This window comes from Scyliorhinus torazame, chromosome 31 (genome assembly GCF_047496885.1).
Source record: "Scyliorhinus torazame isolate Kashiwa2021f chromosome 31, sScyTor2.1, whole genome shotgun sequence".
In the NCBI taxonomy this organism is placed as follows: Eukaryota; Metazoa; Chordata; class Chondrichthyes; order Carcharhiniformes; family Scyliorhinidae; genus Scyliorhinus; species Scyliorhinus torazame.
This window is the reverse complement of record NC_092737.1, coordinates 8,241,788-8,258,268: the sequence shown is the minus strand read 5'-3', so window position 1 is coordinate 8,258,268 and position 16,481 is coordinate 8,241,788. Positions and strand designations below refer to the sequence as shown.

The window sequence follows — 16,481 nt, the reverse complement described above, 5'->3', positions numbered from 1 at the left end:
TAGAAGAGGGGGACTCGATTGAAGTATAAAGGATCCTGAATGGCCTCGACAAGGCGGATGTGGAAAGGAGGTTTCTGCTTGACGGAGAGTCCAGGACTAAGGGGACACTGTTTTGAAAATTGGGCGTTGCTCTTTTAGGACAGCGATGAGGAGAATTGTTTTCCCTCCGAGGGTTATGCGACGTTGGAACTCGCTGCCTCGGAAGGCGGTGGAGAGAGGGGGGGGGGTGTTTCACTGAATATTTTTAAGCTGGGGATACATAGATTCTTGTTGGTGAAAAGGTAGTCAAAGGTCATCGGGGGTGAGATGAGGAATGTGGAACTCAACGCAAACAGATCAGACATGATCTTATTGAACGGGAGAGTGGGATGAAGGGGCTGAATGGCCTCCTCCTGCGACCGTCTCATATGTTCGTAGACAGCACCTTCAACATATTGAAGCACCCAACGCACAGAGATCTCGGAGGGTTGTCGGGGCTGGAGGTTATAGATAGGGAGGGTTGTAGGGGTGGAGGAGGTTACAGAGATAGGACGGGCCGTAGGGGCTGGAGGAGGTTACAGAGATAGGGAGGGATGTAGGGGCTGGAGGAGGTTACAGAGATAGGGAGGGCCGTAGGGGCTGGAGGAGGTTACAGAGATAGGGCGTGTTGTAGGGGCTGGAGGAGGTTACAGAGATAGGGCGGGTTGTAGGGGCTGGAGGAGGTTACAGAGATAGGGAGGGTTGTAGGGGCTGGAGGAGGTTACAGAGATAGGGAGGGGTGTAGGGACTGGAGGAGGTTACAGAGATAGGGAGGGTTGTCGGGGCTGGAGGAGATTACAGAGATAGGGAGGGCCGTAGGGGCTGGAGGAGGTTACAGGGATAGGGAGGGCCGTAGGGGCTGGAGGAGGTTACAGAGATAGGGAGGGATGTAGGGGCTGGAGGAGGTTACAGAGATAGGGAGGGATGTAGGGTCTGGAGGAGGTTACAGAGATAGGGAGGGCCGTAGGGGCTGGAGGAGGTTACAGCGATAGGGAGGGTTGTAGGGGCTGGAGGAGGTTACAGATATAGGGAGGGGTGTAGTGGCTGGAGGTCGTTAGGGGCTGGAGGAGGTTACAGACATAGGGAGGGGTGTAGGGGCTGGAGGAGGTTACTGAGATAGGGAGGGGTGTAGGGGCTGGAGGAGGTTACAGAGATAGGGAGGTTGTAGGGGCTAGAAGAGGTTACAGAGACAGGGAGGGGTTTAGGGGCTGGAGGAGGTTACAGAGATCGGGAGGGGTGCAGGGGCTGGAGGAGGTTATAGAGACCAGGAGGGGTGTAGGGGCTGCTGGAGGTTACAGAGATAGGGAGGGTTCAGGGGCTGGAGGAGATTTCAGAGATAGGGAGGGTTGTAGGGACTGGAGGAGGATACAGAGGTAGGGAGGGCTGTAGGGCCTGGGGGTGGTTGCAGAGATAGGGAGAGGTGTAGGGCCTGGGGGTGGTTGCAGAGATAGGGAGGGGCGTAGGGGCTGGAGGAGGTTACAGAGATAGGGAGGGGTGTAGGGGCTGGAGGAGGTTACAGAGATAGGGAGGGTTGTAGGGCCTGGGGGTGGTTGCAGAGATAGGGAGGGGTGTAGGGCCTGGGGGTGGTTGCAGAGATAGGGAGGGGTGTAGGGCCTGGGGGTGGTTGCAGAGATAGGGAGGGGTGTAGGGCCTGGGGGGTGGTTGCAGAGATAGGGAGGGGTGTAGGGCCTGGGGGTGGTTGCAGAGATAGGGAGGGGTGTAGGACCTGGGGGTGGTTGCAGAGATAGGGAGGGTATTAGTAGCTGAAGACAGACAGGGAGAGGAAGAGGGTAATCAACCATCTCTGTGGCCAGCACACAATCCAGGCGACACTCGCGCAACGCTGAGCGAGTGCCGCACTGTCCAGAGTCTACAGTCTTTCAGAATAAGATCTGTCAGATTCTCTCACGAAGACGTCGCTGAGCAAGGCACAGCATTTGTTGCCCATCCATAATTGCCCTCGAACAGGGCGTCTCACTCAGCCATTTCAGCCATTGCAGTGAAGAGTCAAACACATCGGCGTGGGTCTGGAGTCACATGTGGGCCAGACTGGGTAAGGGTGGCAGATTTCGAACATTAGTGAGCCTGATGGGTTTTTACAACAATCACACCTGGATCATGGCTAATATAACTCCCTCAGTGGATTAGAAAATGGTCATTATCTCAATGCAGTCTTGCCTACATACTGACTGCCACATTTCTCCTTTAGCTCCCACAGCTTTCAGATGCCCTGAGGCCTGAGCGTCAAACACAGAATGTACAGAGGGGAAGTGAAAGAGGAAGTGAGAGTTTATGGGCAAAGATTAGCAGCTACCACAGAACGCGCAGTAAGGTATTTCAGGAGGTAAAATGTAAATGTTGCCGCAGTCCCAGGAGGCCATAGGCTGCTGTCCCCTTAAGAGAGCTGATTAGTGACAATGCAACCCGAGGGTGATAGCAGGTTAGAGTGACAGGGTGGTTGGATTGATTGAGGACCATAAACAAATCTCCTTGTGGAGGTCGAAGGCATGGCAATAAATGAGTATCATAGAATTTAGTGCAGAAGGAGGCCATTCGGCCCATCGAGTCTGCACCGGCCCTTGGAAAGAGCACCCTACCCAAGCCCACACCTCCACCCTATAACCCAGTAACCCCACCTCACCCCACCTTTTTGGCCACTAAGGGGCAACTTATCATGGCCAATTCACCTAACCTGCACATCTTTGTACTGTGGGAGGAAACCGGAGCACCCGGAGGAAACCCACGCGCACACGGGGAGGACGTGCAGACTCCGCACAGACAGTGACCCAGCGGGGAAGCGAACCTGGCACCCTGGAGCTGTGAAGTAACAGTGCTAGCCACTGTGCTGCCCATAAAGTGCTTTGCATTTGCCTCTGTGAAAGAGGGTGCGACCAGGTCATGGAGAAATGTGAGGTAGTCGAGAAATTGGATAGGGTTAAGATTGAGAAAGGACAGGTTCTGGCACATTAGTGCTGCTGAAATGTAAGCAAATGCCGTAGTCCAGGAAGGTTACGCCCTAGGCGGCTACGGTAAGGCAGCACTGTGCAGGGACGCAGCAAGATAAACATCAACCGGTGCCCATCCCACCCGAACCGCAGATCTTTCTATTCCTTTCTCTCTCTCGCAGGTGTTTACCCAGCTTCTCCCTCTCAAATCTCGGATATTCACCTCAAGTTCCACATTCTCACCACTCTCCTGAGCAACGATTCAGCACCAGAACTGAAACCTTCAGATCGTTTATTCCTGTATCCTCTGGTACTGCCCTATACGTCTGTATTCTTTAAACGTTTATGGAAAGGTTAGCCGTTTTTGTGGGCGGTTTAACGGAAATGTTTTTTGTGGGCGGTTTAACGGAAATGAAAAGACCCGTTCAGCCGTTGACAGCACTGAGAACGACCCCGCTATTAAATGGGGTAATGCTTCATTGCGGGCCTCGGTGAGGAATGCCCCTCCGAGAATGTGGGACTCGCTCCCACGGGTGCAACAGTTGGACAACATTTACTGAACAATCCTGAATGTGCTAAAAATTATGCTGACAACCAATTTAAGATTTTCAGTTGTGTTCACAGTGAGGCACAGAGAGTGCTAGAATCTACATTTTTAATTCGCAGGGCCTTGTTCTTTTCATAGAAATAACATTGTGCCTGTTTCAACTGGACTAAGTAGGTGGCAGCCGTCCTCTGGTTCATTCCTCACGGCAGTGCCTTGGTATCAGAGTCAACCTGCCTTGGCAATGCCTGAATCTCTCTCCTCATCAAGTATAAATTGTTGGGATTGGGCTGGAGTTTGTGGCATGGGTGTAATTGCTGTTTAAGGAGCTGATGGCGGGTATGCGTATTGGGAAGGTCTCCGGAGGTTCAATTTTGGGGGGTTGGCCTCCCGGGTTTGATGCATTATTATTGTGCGCCGAACGCAGAGAAGATTCAGGGATGAAATAAGAAGGTGGGGGCTTTGTGGCTGAGGATGGAGGCGGGTTCGTGTAGGGGGGGGGGGTCGGGGTTGCGGGAACTGACAACGTTACCGCTCCCGATGGCCCCAGGGAGGTGCTCGGCGAGTCCAGTGGTGGTGGCCATGCTGAAGATTTGGAAGCAGCTTTTAGATTGGGAGCGAAGTTCCGGGGGTGGGAAGAGACGGGGAATAGCGCGATGAAGGATCTGGATCTGCTTCTGGAAGGGCGGTTTGCGAGCTTGGAAGGAGCTGAATGAGAGGTTTGGGTTGGCGCGGGAGGAGAGATGCCGGGACATGCAGGTGCGGGACTTTTGCGAGATAGATCTTCCCGATCAAAGTGGGAAGAGGAGCTGGGGGAGGCGCTGGAGGAGGGATTGTGGTGTGAGGTGTTGCGGAGGGTGAATGCCTCGACTTTGTGGCCAAGGCTGGGGCTGATCCAGGTGAAAGTGGTGTAACAGCGGACCTGACAAAGTCTAGGATGTGCCGGCTGTTCGGCGGGGCGGAGGACGTCTGAGAGCGATGTGGGAGGGGCCCTGCGAACCACGTGCACATGTTTTGGTTCTGCTCGAGGTTTTGGAGGACGTAGTTCAGCACCATTTCGGGGTCTCTGCATGTTGACGTGGAGCCCAGTCCCCTAGGGGCCAGATACGGGCTGTGTCAGACTGGTCGGAGTTGCAGACGGCAGCGGGGACTGATCGTAGGCAGGTCTTGGTGGGGTGGAGGTCAACTTCTCCATCCTGTGCCTCAGCGTAGTTGGGGGGGGGGGGGGACAAGCTGGAGTTCATAACCCTGGAGAAAGTGAAAGTTGCAGTTTTGTAGGGTGAAGGGGGTGGGGGTGATAGGTTCTACAATAGTCGGGGTTTGTTCATTTTTTTATTTTGGAGAGTTGGTTACCGTTGAATGCTGAGGGGGGAAGGGGCGACGTATGGGGGGTGGGGGTTAATGTGTTGCGTGGGGTGGGGGGTGGGGGTTAATGTGTTGCGTGGGGAGGGGGGTGGGGGTTAATGTGTTGCGTGGGGAGGTGTTGGGGGTTAGTGTTGCATGGGGAGGGGGTTAATGTGTTGCATGGGGAGGGGGGTGGGGGTTAATGTGTTGCGTGGGGAGGGGGGTGGGGGTTAATGTGTTGCATGGGAGGGGGGTGGGGGTTAATGTGTTGCGTGGGGAGGGGGTGGGGGTTAATGTGTTGCGTGGGGAGGGGGGTGGGGGTTAATGTGTTGCATGGGGAGGGGGGTGGGGGTTAATGTGTTGCGTGGGGAGGGGGGTGGGGGTTAATGTGTTGCGTGGGGAGGGGGTTAATGTGTTGTGTGGGGGGGGTTAATGTGTTGCGTGGGGCGGGGGGGTTAATGTGTTGCGTGGGGTGGGGGTTAATGTGTTGCGTGGGGAGGGGGGTGGGGATTAATGTGTTGCGTGGGGAGGGGGTGGGGGTTAATGTGTTGTGTGGGGGGGGTTAATGTGTTGCGTGGGGCGGGGGGGTTAATGTGTTGCGTGGGGTGGGGGTTAATGTGTTGCGTGGTGAGGGGGGTGGGGATTAATGTGTTGCGTGGGGTGGGGGTTAATGTGTTGCGTGGGGAGGGGGTTAATGTGTTGCGTGGGGGTTAACGTGTTGAGTGGGGTGGGGGTTAATGTGTTGCGTGGGGAGGGGGGGTGGGGGTTAATGTGTTGTGTGGGGGGGGTTAATGTGTTGCGTGGGGCGGTTAATGTGTTGCGTGGGGCGGTTAATGTGTTGCGTGGGGCGGTTAATGTGTTGCGTGGGGTGGGGGTTAATGTGTTGCGTGGGGTGGGGGTTAATGTGTTGCGTGGGGTGGGGGTTAATGTGTTGCGTGGGGAGTGGGTTAATGTGTTGCGTGGGGAGGGGGGTGGGGGTTAATGTGTTGCGTGGGGAGGGGGGTGGGGGTTAATGTGTTGCGTGGGGAGGGGGGTGGGGGTTAATGTGTTGCGTGGGGAGGGGGTTAATGTGTTGTGTGGGGCGGGGGTTAATGTGTTGCGTGGGGAGGGGGGTGGGGGTTAATGTGTTGCGTGGGGAGGTGGGTGGGGGTTAATGTGTTGTATGGGGAGGGGGGTGGGGGTTAATGTGTTGCGTGGGGGTGGTTGTTGTAAATTGAAAAAATGTTGAAAATTTATAATAAAAATACTTTCAATAAAAAAAGTTTTGTTGTTGCCTTCACATTCGGTATTCCTGTAAATGGGAGCGAGACAATAAAGATTCCTGTTTTCAGCGATAGTCATTTTAACTTCTGGTATTGGTCAAACGAGCGTTAAGGTTTCGGATTGTTGGGACTGTCTCTCCTCGGGAAGGAAACCCGTCACGCTGCACTCCCTGGTCATGTGGCTATCTCTGACAGCCCCTCTCATTTATCTTTCTTGGCACACTGTGGACGCTCAGGGTTGCTGCACAGTCCAGAGGGAAGTTTGGCCGTCTCTCGATGCCCTCCACCGAGGGCCGGCAGTTATCGGGCCCAGTCAGGGTGGGCACCGTCCTGCCAACAAAACAAACAACGGCCAGAACCTACCCACACCTAGAGCCACAGGGCGACAGGGCAGAGAAACTGCAGCCTCTGCCGCCAATCGCCCAGTTCCTACAGCCGCTTTCTCACTCACCTGAGAGCAGTCCGATCGAGAGGTAGAGGTGAGTCAGGCTTGTAGCCAGGCAAGCAAGCATCAGCCCCAAGCTGGAAAGAAATGCACCCATCATCACCACGGGACGAGCTCCAAAATAGTTGCTGAGGGCACTGGCTATGGGACCTGCCGGACAAACAGCAAAAGTTATTACTCGGGGCCGCATCCAATTCCAGCGGACACAAATCCAGCACGGTCATGTTTCAGCCATCAAATTCACAGGATATCCTCACCCTGCTGAATAAACAGTGACTCTGTACAGTTACCCAGTGAGTGATCCTCACCCTGAATAAACAGTGACTCTGTACAGTTACACAGTGAGTGATCCTCACCCTGCTGAATAAACAGTGTCTCTGTACAGTTACACAATGAGTGATCCTCACCCTGCTGAATAAACAGTGACTCTGTACAGTTACACAGTGAGTGATCCTCACCCTGCTGAATAAACAGTGACTCTGTACAGTTACAGTGAGTGATCCTCACCCTGCTGAATAAACAGTGACTCTGTACAGTTACAGTGAGTGATCCTCACCCTGAATAAACAGGGACTCTGTACAGTTACACAGTGAGTGATCCTCACCCTGAATAAACAGTGACTCTGTACAGTTACAGTGAGTGATCCTCACCCTGCTGAATAAACAGTGACTCTGTACAGTTACACAGTGAGTGATCCTCACCCTGAATAAACAGTGACTCTGTACAGTTACACAGTGAGTGATCCTCACCCTGAATAAACAGTGACTCTGTACAGTTACACAGTGAGTGATCCTCACCCTGAATAAACGGTGACTCTGTACAGTTACCCAGTGAGTGATCCTCACCCTGAATAAACAGTGACTCTGTACAGTTACAGTGAGTGATCCTCACCCTGCTGAATAAACAGTGACTCTGTACAGTTACACAGTGAGTGATCCTCACCCTGAATAAACAGTGACTCTGTACAGTTACACAGTGAGTGATCCTCACCCTGCTGAATAAACAGTGATTCTGTACAGTTACACAGTGAGTGATCCTCACCCTGAATAAACAGTGACTCTGTACAGTTACACAGTGATCCTCACCCTGAATAAACAGTGACTCTGTACAGTTACAGTGAGTGATCCTCACCCTGCTGAATAAACAGTGACTCTGTACAGTTACACAGTGAGTGATCCTCACCCTGAATAAACAGTGACTCTGTACAGTTACAGTGAGAGATCCTCACCCTGCTGAATAAACAGTGATTCTGTACAGTTACACAATGAGTGATCCTCACCCTGAATAAACAGTGACTCTGTACAGTTACACAGTGAGTGATCCTCACCCTGCTGCATAAACAGTGACTCTGTACAGTTACAGTGAGAGATCCTCACCCTGCTGAATAAACAGTGATTCTGTACAGTTACACAGTGAGTGATCCTCACCCTGAATAAACAGTGACTCTGTACAGTTACACAGTGAGTGATCCTCACCCTGCTGCATAAACAGTGACTCTGTACAGTTACCCAGTGAGTGATCCTCACCCTGCTGAATAAAGTGACTCTGTACAGTTACACAGTGAGTGATCCTCACCCTGAATAAACAGTGACTCTGTACAGTTACAGTGAGTGATCCTCACCCTGCTGAATAAACAGTGACTCTGTACAGTTACACAGTGAGTGATCCTCACCCTGCTGAATAAACAGTGACTCTGTACAGTTACAGTGAGTGATCCTCACCCTGCTGAATAAACAGTGACTCTGTACAGTTACATAATGAGTGATCCTCAGCCTGAATAAACAGTGACTCTGTACAGTTACACAGTGTGTGATACTCACCCTGCTGAATAAACAGTGACTCTGTACAGTTACACAGTGAGTGATCCTCACCCTGCTGAATAAACAGTGATTCTGTACAGATACACAGTGAGTGATCCTCACCCTGAATAAACAGTGACTCTGTACAGTTACACAGAGTGATCCTCACCCTGAATAAACAGTGACTCTGTACAGTTACAGTGAGTGATCCTCACCCTGCTGAATAAACAGTGACTCTGTACAGTTACAGTGAGTGATCCTCACCCTGAATAAAGTGATTCTGTACAGTTACACAGTGAGTGATCCTCACCCTGAATAAACAGTGACTCTGTACAGTTACAGTGAGTGTTCCTTACCCTGCTGAATTGCCAGTGATGAATTGGCAGTGATTGTACAGTCACACAGTGAGCGATCCTAACCCTGCTGAATAGCCAGTGATTGTACAGTCACACAGTGAGTGAGCTTTACCCTGCTGAATTGACAGTGAAAGAACATAGAACATTACAGCGCAGTACAGGCCCTTCGGCCCTCGATGTTGTGCCGACCTGTGAAACCACTCAAAAGCCCATCTACACTATTCCCTTATCGTCCATATGTCTATCCAATGACCATTTGAATGTCCTTAGTGTTGGCGAGTCCACTACTGTTGCAGGCAGGGCATTCCACGCCCTTACTACTCTCCGAGTAAAGAACCTAACTCTGACATCTGTCTTATATCTATCTCCCCTCAATTTAAAGCTATGTCCCCTCGTGCGAGACATCACCATCCGAGGAAAAAGGCTCTCACTGTCCACCCTATCCAATCCTCTGATCATCTTGTATGCCTCAATTAAGTCACCTCTTAACCTTCTTCTCTCTAACGAAAACAGCCTCAAGTCCCTCAGCCTTTCCTCATAAGATCTTCCCAACATACCAGGCAACATTCTGGTAAATCTCCTCTGCACCCTTTCCAATGCTTCCACATCCTTCCTATAATATGGAATAATATGATCAGGGATAGTCAGCATGGCTTTGTGAAGGGTAGGTCATGCCTCACAAACCTTATTGAGTTCTTTGAGAAGGTGACTGAACAGGTAGACGAGGGTAGAGCAGTTGATGTGGTGTATATGGATTTCAGCAAAGCGTTTGATAAGGTTCCCCACGGTAGGCTATTGCAAAAAATACGGAGGCTGGGGATTGAGGGTGATTTAGAGATGTGGATCAGAAATTGGCTAGCTGAAAGAAGACAGAGGGTGGTGGTTGATGGGAAATGTTCAGAATGGAGTACAGTCACAAGTGGAGTACCACAAGGATCTGTTCTGGGGCCGTTGCTGTTTGTCATTTTTATCAATGACCTAGAGGAAGGCGCAGAAGGGTGGGTGAGTAAATTTGCAGACGATGCTAAAGTCGGTGGTGTTGTCGATAGTGTGGAAGGATGTAGCAGGTTACAGAGGGATATAGATAAGCTGCAGAGCTGGGCTGAGAGGTGGCAAATGGAGTTTAATGTAGAGAAGTGTGAGGTGATTCACTTTGGAAGGAATAACAGGAATGCGGAATATTTGGCTAATGGTAAAGTTCTTGAAAGTGTGGATGAGCAGAGGGATCTAGGTGTCCATGTACATAGATCCCTGAAAGTTGCCACCCAGGTTGATAGGGTTGTGAAGAAGGCCTATGGAGTGTTGGCCTTTATTGGTAGAGGGATTGAGTTCCGGAGTCGGGAGGTCATGTTGCAGCTGTACAGAACTCTGGTACGGCCGCATTTGGAGTATTGCGTACAGTTCTGGTCACCGCATTATAGGAAGGACGTGGAGGCTTTGGAGCGGGTGCAGAGGAGATTTACCAGGATGTTGCCTGGTATGGAGGGAAAATCTTATGAGGAAAGGCTGATGGACTTGAGGTTGTTTTCGTTGGAGAGAAGGTTAAGAGGAGACTTAATAGAGGCATACAAAATGATCAGGGGGTTGGATAGGGTGGACAGTGAGAGCCTTCTCCCGCGGATGGATATGGCTGGCACGAGGGGACATAACTTTAAACTGAGGGGTGATAGATATAGGACAGAGGTCAGAGGTAGGTTCTTTACGCAAAGAGTAGTGAGGCCGTGGAATGCCCTACCTGCTACAGTAGTGAACTCGCCAACATTGAGGGCATTTAAAAGTTTATTGGATAAACATATGGATGATAATGGCATAGTGTAGGTTAGATGGCTTTTGTTTCGGTGCAACATCGTGGGCCGAAGGGCCTGTACTGCGCTGTATTGTTCTATGTTCTAATGCGGCGACCAGAATTGCACACAATACTCCAAATGCGGCCGCACCAGAGTTTTGTACAGCTGCAACATGACCTCATGGCTCCGAAACTGCTTTACCCTCATCCACCTGTTTGGTCACCTTCTCAAAGAACTCAATAAGGTTTGTGAGGCACGACCTACCCTTCACAAAACCGTGTTCACTATCTCATCCTATCTCTTATAAACCTTTCCAAGATTTTGCCCACAACAGAAGTAAGGCTCACTGGTCTATAGTTACCGGGGTTGTCTCTACTCCCCTTCTTGAACAAGGGGACAACATTTGCTATCCTCCAGTCTTCTGGCACTATTCCTGTAGACAAAGATGACTTAAAGATCAAAGCTACTAATGACGTAAAGCTCACTGGTCTACGGTTCCGTTTTTTCTCGATCTCCCTTTTTGAATAGCGGGGTTACATTCGCTACGCTCCAAGGCTCAGCAATCTCCTCCCTAGCTTCCCAGAGAATCCTAAGATAAATCCCATCCGGCCCAGGGGACTTATCTATTTTCACACTTTCCAGAATTGTTAACATCTCCTCCTTATGAAACTCAAGCCCTTCTAGTCTAGTAGCCTGAATCTCAGTATTCTCCTCGACAACATTCTCTTTTTCCTGTGTGAATACTGATGTAAAATATTCATTTAGCACCTCTCCTATCGCCTCAGACTCCAAGCACAACTTCCCACTACTGTCCTTGACTGGCCCTACTCTTACCCTAGTCATTCGTTTATTCCTGACATATCTATAGAAAGCTTTAGGGTTATCCTTGATCCTACCTGCCAAAGACTTCTCATGTCCCCCCCCTGCCTCTTCTTAGCTCTCTCTTTAGGTCCTTCCTAGCTAACTTGTAACTCTCAAAGGCCCTAACTGAACCTTCATGTCTCATCTTTACATAAGCCTCCTTCTTCCTCTTGACAAGTGTTTCGACTGCTTTAGTAAACCACAGTTCCCTTGCTCGACCACTTCCTCCCTGCCTGACAGGTACATACTTATCAAGGACACGCAGTAGCTGTTCCTTGAACAAGCTCCACATTTCCATTGTGCCCATCCCCTGCAGTTTTCCTCTCCATCCGATGCATCCGAAGTCTTGCCTCATCGCATCATAATTGCCTTTCCCCCAGATATAACTCTTGCCCTGCGGTATATACCAATCCCTTTCCATCACTAACGTAAACGCAATAGAATTGTGGCCACTATCACCAAAGTGCTCACCTACCTCCAAATCTAACACCTGTCCTGGTTCATTACCCAGTACCGAATCCAATATGGCCTCGCCTTTCGTTGGCCTATCTACATACTGTGTCAGGAAACCCTCCTGCACACAAATTGGACAAAAATGGACCCATCTAAAGTACTCGAACTTTGGCGTTTCCAGTCAATATTTGGAAAGTTAAAGTCCCCCATAACAACTACCCTGTTGCTTTCACTCCTATCCAGAATCATCTTTGCAATCCTTTCCACTACATCTGTGGAACTTTTCGGAGGCCTTTGGAACACCCCTAACAGGGTGATCTCTCCTTTCCTGTTTCTAACCTCAGCCCATACTACCTCAGTAGACGAGTCCTCATCAAACGTCCTTTCTGCCACCGTAATACTGTCCTTGACTAACAATGCCACCCCTCCCCCTCTTTTACCACCTTCCCTGAGCTTACTGAAAACCCCGGCACCTGCAACAACCAGTCCTGTCCCTGCTCTATCCATGTCTCCGAAATGGCCACAACATCGAAGTCCCAGGTACCAACCCATGCCGCAGGTTCACCCACCTTATTCCGGATGCTCCTGGCATTGAAGAAGGCACACTTTAAACCACCTTCCTGCCTGCTGGTACACTCTTGCAACTTTGAAACCTTACTCATGATTGTACAGTCACACAGCAAGTGAGCTTTACCCTGCTGAATTGACAGTGATTGTACAGAGCTACATTGGAGTGAATTACCCGTTAATAAAGTGGTCCACACTGCTCGAGACCACACTGCATTGACCAAAAGAGTTTAAGACACAACACGTCGCACCCAGAGCCTGGGGTCACTTTATGCCCTCGTTACTCACTGAAAAACTGCTGGATTGCGACGGCCATCGAAGTGATCCATGAGACGCTGCTCGAGACCTCCGAGAAGTACTCCACGAAGGGCACGAAGAAAACTCCGAAGGAGCGAATTACACCGAAAACCAGGGCCGACATGAGGAACGCCGCCAACACGATCACCCATCCCCAACCACCGTCGGGTACCTCAGTCGGCAGCCGGGTTGTCATGACGGTGACCTTTCACCTGTTCCGGATAGAATTGGGGGGGGGGGGATTACAAAATAGCTTTAGAAAGACGAGCAACGTAAATATATCTACACCACACGGACTGCAGCAGCGTAAGGGGCAATTAGGAATAGACAATAAATATAGGCCCAGCCAGCGGCCCCTTTCACAATCTCTGCCCCCCGCCCCCCCCCTCGGCCAAACGCCTCAGCAGCCAGTGGAACACAGTGACCGCACAGCAGGATCCCACTCCCACACGTGCCGACAGTCAGGCTTCCCCGCTCCCTCTGCCCCACTGGCTGATGCTGGGGTGCGGACACACCAGACATCATGTCCCCTCGCACCCCTTGTCCAAGTGGATGCTCACCGCCCCCATCCCTCCCCCAACATCCAGCGCCCTAGGTTTCTGTACATCCTTGCTCTGAAAGATTCCAACCAACCTCCCACTGACCCCCCCCAACCCTTCCTTGGGGCTGAGCTCCTCATACAGAGGACCTGAACTCTGCCGGGCTGATATGCTGCTGTCACGGTTGGAACAGTATGTCTCCTTTCCAACCAGATAAAGTTCCAGTTGCCTGATCCTTGGTTCCTTGAACGGTTGACCCAGATAGAAGAGGCTGTGGAACCTGGCCAGAAGCCAATCATCTCCTGGGAACCTAGCTTTCAACGATTGTCCGGTGACCCCTGAAAGTATTTGGTTAGCCCAACCGCAGCCGCGCATCACAGGAGGGCATTCTGCCCAGATCGTGTCTGTGCCTGAAACAAGTATCCGATTATCCCCCCGTCCTCCTTGACCCCACTGCCCCAACGCAATCCCCCCCCCCACCCCCCTGCCACCCCGCTTCAAGTATTTATCCAGCTCTCCCTTTCATCCCTTTGGGCAGCAGCGTCCAGATCGCAACTCCCTCTCCAATTCTCTATGCGTGCTGGTTACCGAGCCTCCTCCCGCTGGGAATCACTTGCTCCTCATTGACTCCATCTAAACCCCTCGTGATTTTGAACACCTCGATTAAATCTCCCCCTTAACCTCTCTGCTCTAACCCCAGACTCGCCACATAACAGGTCTCCCATCCTGGGCGCACTGCTTATTGATGGTGAGTGCGCGGGGGCATGAAGACCCTCATTTTGGAATCTTCCCACAGCCCTGGTTCAGTCCGCACCCTCGCTCCTGCCATTCATCGCTGCACCCTCTCTGCATCCCTCTCGAGGTTGCTCTGGGTCCCATTCTCAGCTCCTCTCTCTGTGCCACAGGTACTTCCCCCGCCCCACACACCATTCACACGGTCCAACCACCACCCCCCCACCTCTGCCACCGTCACATCCCGGTCTCCCAGACGCCCACCTGCTTCGTCTGGCCTGCGCTCAGTCTCTGGCAGCCACGTCTGGCCACCGCCTGCGGACACGCGAAGCTCACCTGAAGGGCTCTGGATTTTGGCAGGAAGGAGAGAAAAGATAAATTAACCCCAGTGTTAGCAGATGGACAGGCTGAAGCTGTCGTCTCCAGAAGCCCAGAAAGTAAATTCCCGAGAACGTTACTGTTAAAGGGAGGCGTGGCAGGAGAGAGAGAGAGAGAGACAGTGAGGGGCATGGAAGAGGAGGGCTGGAGGAGGCGAGAGAGTGAGCGGCAGGGAGGGAGGTGGTGGGGGGGGGGGGGGGGTAGGAGGAGAGGAGGCAGGGAGAGGGGAGGAGGGAGGCAGGGGGAGGGGAGGAGGGAGGCAGGGGGAGGGGAGGAGGGAGGCAGGGGGAGGGGAGGAGGGAGAGGGGAGGAGAGAGGCAGGTGGAGCGGAGGAGGAAGGCGGGGGAGGGGAGGACGGAGGAAGTCGGAGGGGAGGAGGGAGGCAGGGGGAGGGGAGACAGAGGGGGAGACAGAGTGAGAGAGAGAGAGAGAGAGACAAAGAGAGAGAGACACAGAGAGAGAGACACAGAGAGAGAGACAAAGAGAGAGAGACAAAGAGAGAGAGACACAGAGAGAGAGACAAAGAGAGAGAGACAAAGAGAGAGACACAGAGAGAGAGAGACACACAGAGAGAGAGAGACACAGAGAGAGATACAAAGCGAGAGACAAAGCGAGAGACAAAGAGAGAGACAAAGAGAGAGACAAAGAGAGAGAGACACAGAGAGAGAGACACAGAGAGAGAGACACAGAGAGAGACACACAGAGAGAGAGACAAAGAGAGAGAGACAAAGAGAGAGAGACAAAGAGAGAGAGACAAAGAGAGAGACACAGAGAGAGAGAGACACACAGAGAGAGAGAGACACAGAGAGAGAGACAAAGCGAGAGACAAAGCGAGAGACAAAGCGAGAGACAAAGAGAGAGACAAAGAGAGAGACAAAGAGAGAGACAAAGAGAGAGAGACACAGAGAGAGAGACACAGAGAGAGAGACACAGAGAGAGACACACAGAGAGAGACACACAGAGAGAGAGAGACACAGAGAGAGAGACAAAGCGAGAGACAAAGAAAGAGAGACAAAGAGAGAGAGATCTAGAGCGAGAGAGAGAGAGACAGAGCGAGAGAGAGACAGAGCGAGAGAGAGAGACAGAGCGAGAGATAGAGACAGAGCGAGAGATAGAGACAGAGCGAGAGAGAGAGACAGAGCGAGAGAGAGAGACAGAGCGAGAGAGAGAGACAGAGCGAGAGAGAGACAGAGCGAGAGAGAAAGACAGAGCAAGAGACAGAGACAGAGCAAGAGACAGAGCGAGAGACAGAGGGAGAGAGAGAGGGAGAAAGACAGAGAGGCAGAGAGACAGAGAGAGACAAAGAGTGAGAGACAGAGAGTGAGAGACAGAGTGAGAGACAAAGAGAGAGAGATCTAGAGAGAGAGGGAGAGGGACAGAGAGGGAGATGAAGAGGGAGAGAGACAGAGACGGAGAGTGACAGAGACGGAGAGAGACAGAGACGGAGAGAGACAGAGACGGAGAGAGACAGAGACGGAGAGTGACAGAGACGGAGAGTGACAGAGACGGAGAGAGACAGAGACGGAGAGAGACAGAGACGGAGAGAGACAGAGACGGAGAGAGACAGAGACGGAGAGAGACAGAGACGGGGAGAGACAGAGACGGGGAGAGACAGAGAGGGGGAGAGACAGAGAGGGGGAGAGACAGAGAGGGGGAGAGACAGAGGGGGAGAGACAGAGAGGGGGAGAGACAGAGAGGGGGAGAGACAGAGAGGGGGAGAGACAGAGAGGGGGAGAGACAGAGAGGGGGAGAGACAGAGAGGGGGAGAGACAGAGAGGGGGAGAGACAGAGAGGGGGAGAGACAGAGAGGGGGAGAGACAGAGAGGGGGAGAGACAGAGAGGGGGAGAGACAGAGAGGGGGAGAGACAGAGAGGGGGAGATACAGAGAGGGGGAGAGACAGAAAGGGGGAGAGACAGAAAGGGGGAGAGACAGAAAGGGGGAGAGACAGAAAGGGGGAGAGACAGAAAGGGGGAGAGACAGAAAGGGGGAGAGACAGAAAGGGGGAGAGACAGAAAGGGGGAGAGACAGAAAGGGGGAGAGACAGAAAGGGGGAGACAGAGAGGGGGAGACAGAGAGGGGGAGACAGAGAGGGGGAGACAGAGAGGGGGAGACAGAGAGGGGGAGACAGAGAGGGGGAGAGAGAGATAGACAGA

General features: G+C 52.0%; 1 protein-coding gene across 3 annotated transcripts in view; it reads right to left on the bottom strand.

The window, feature by feature from the left end:
• Positions 1 to 16,481, bottom strand: part of LOC140404651 (monocarboxylate transporter 13-like) — a 38,783-nt gene that overhangs the window by 6,284 nt on the left and 16,018 nt on the right. Inside the window, exons 3-5 of one of the 3 annotated variants that reach the window (XM_072493266.1) lie at positions 14,214 to 14,295; positions 12,670 to 12,890; positions 6,565 to 6,708 (exon numbers count right to left, since the gene is read on the bottom strand). In XM_072493266.1, the coding sequence (XP_072349367.1) occupies positions 6,565 to 6,708; positions 12,670 to 12,874 (349 nt within the window). In that variant the 5' untranslated portion in view covers positions 12,875 to 12,890; positions 14,214 to 14,295. Of the gene's footprint in view, positions 1 to 6,564; positions 6,709 to 12,669; positions 12,891 to 14,213; positions 14,469 to 16,481 lie in introns of those variants that run through there. The other 2 variants (XM_072493268.1, XM_072493267.1) reach the window with 2 other exon arrangements.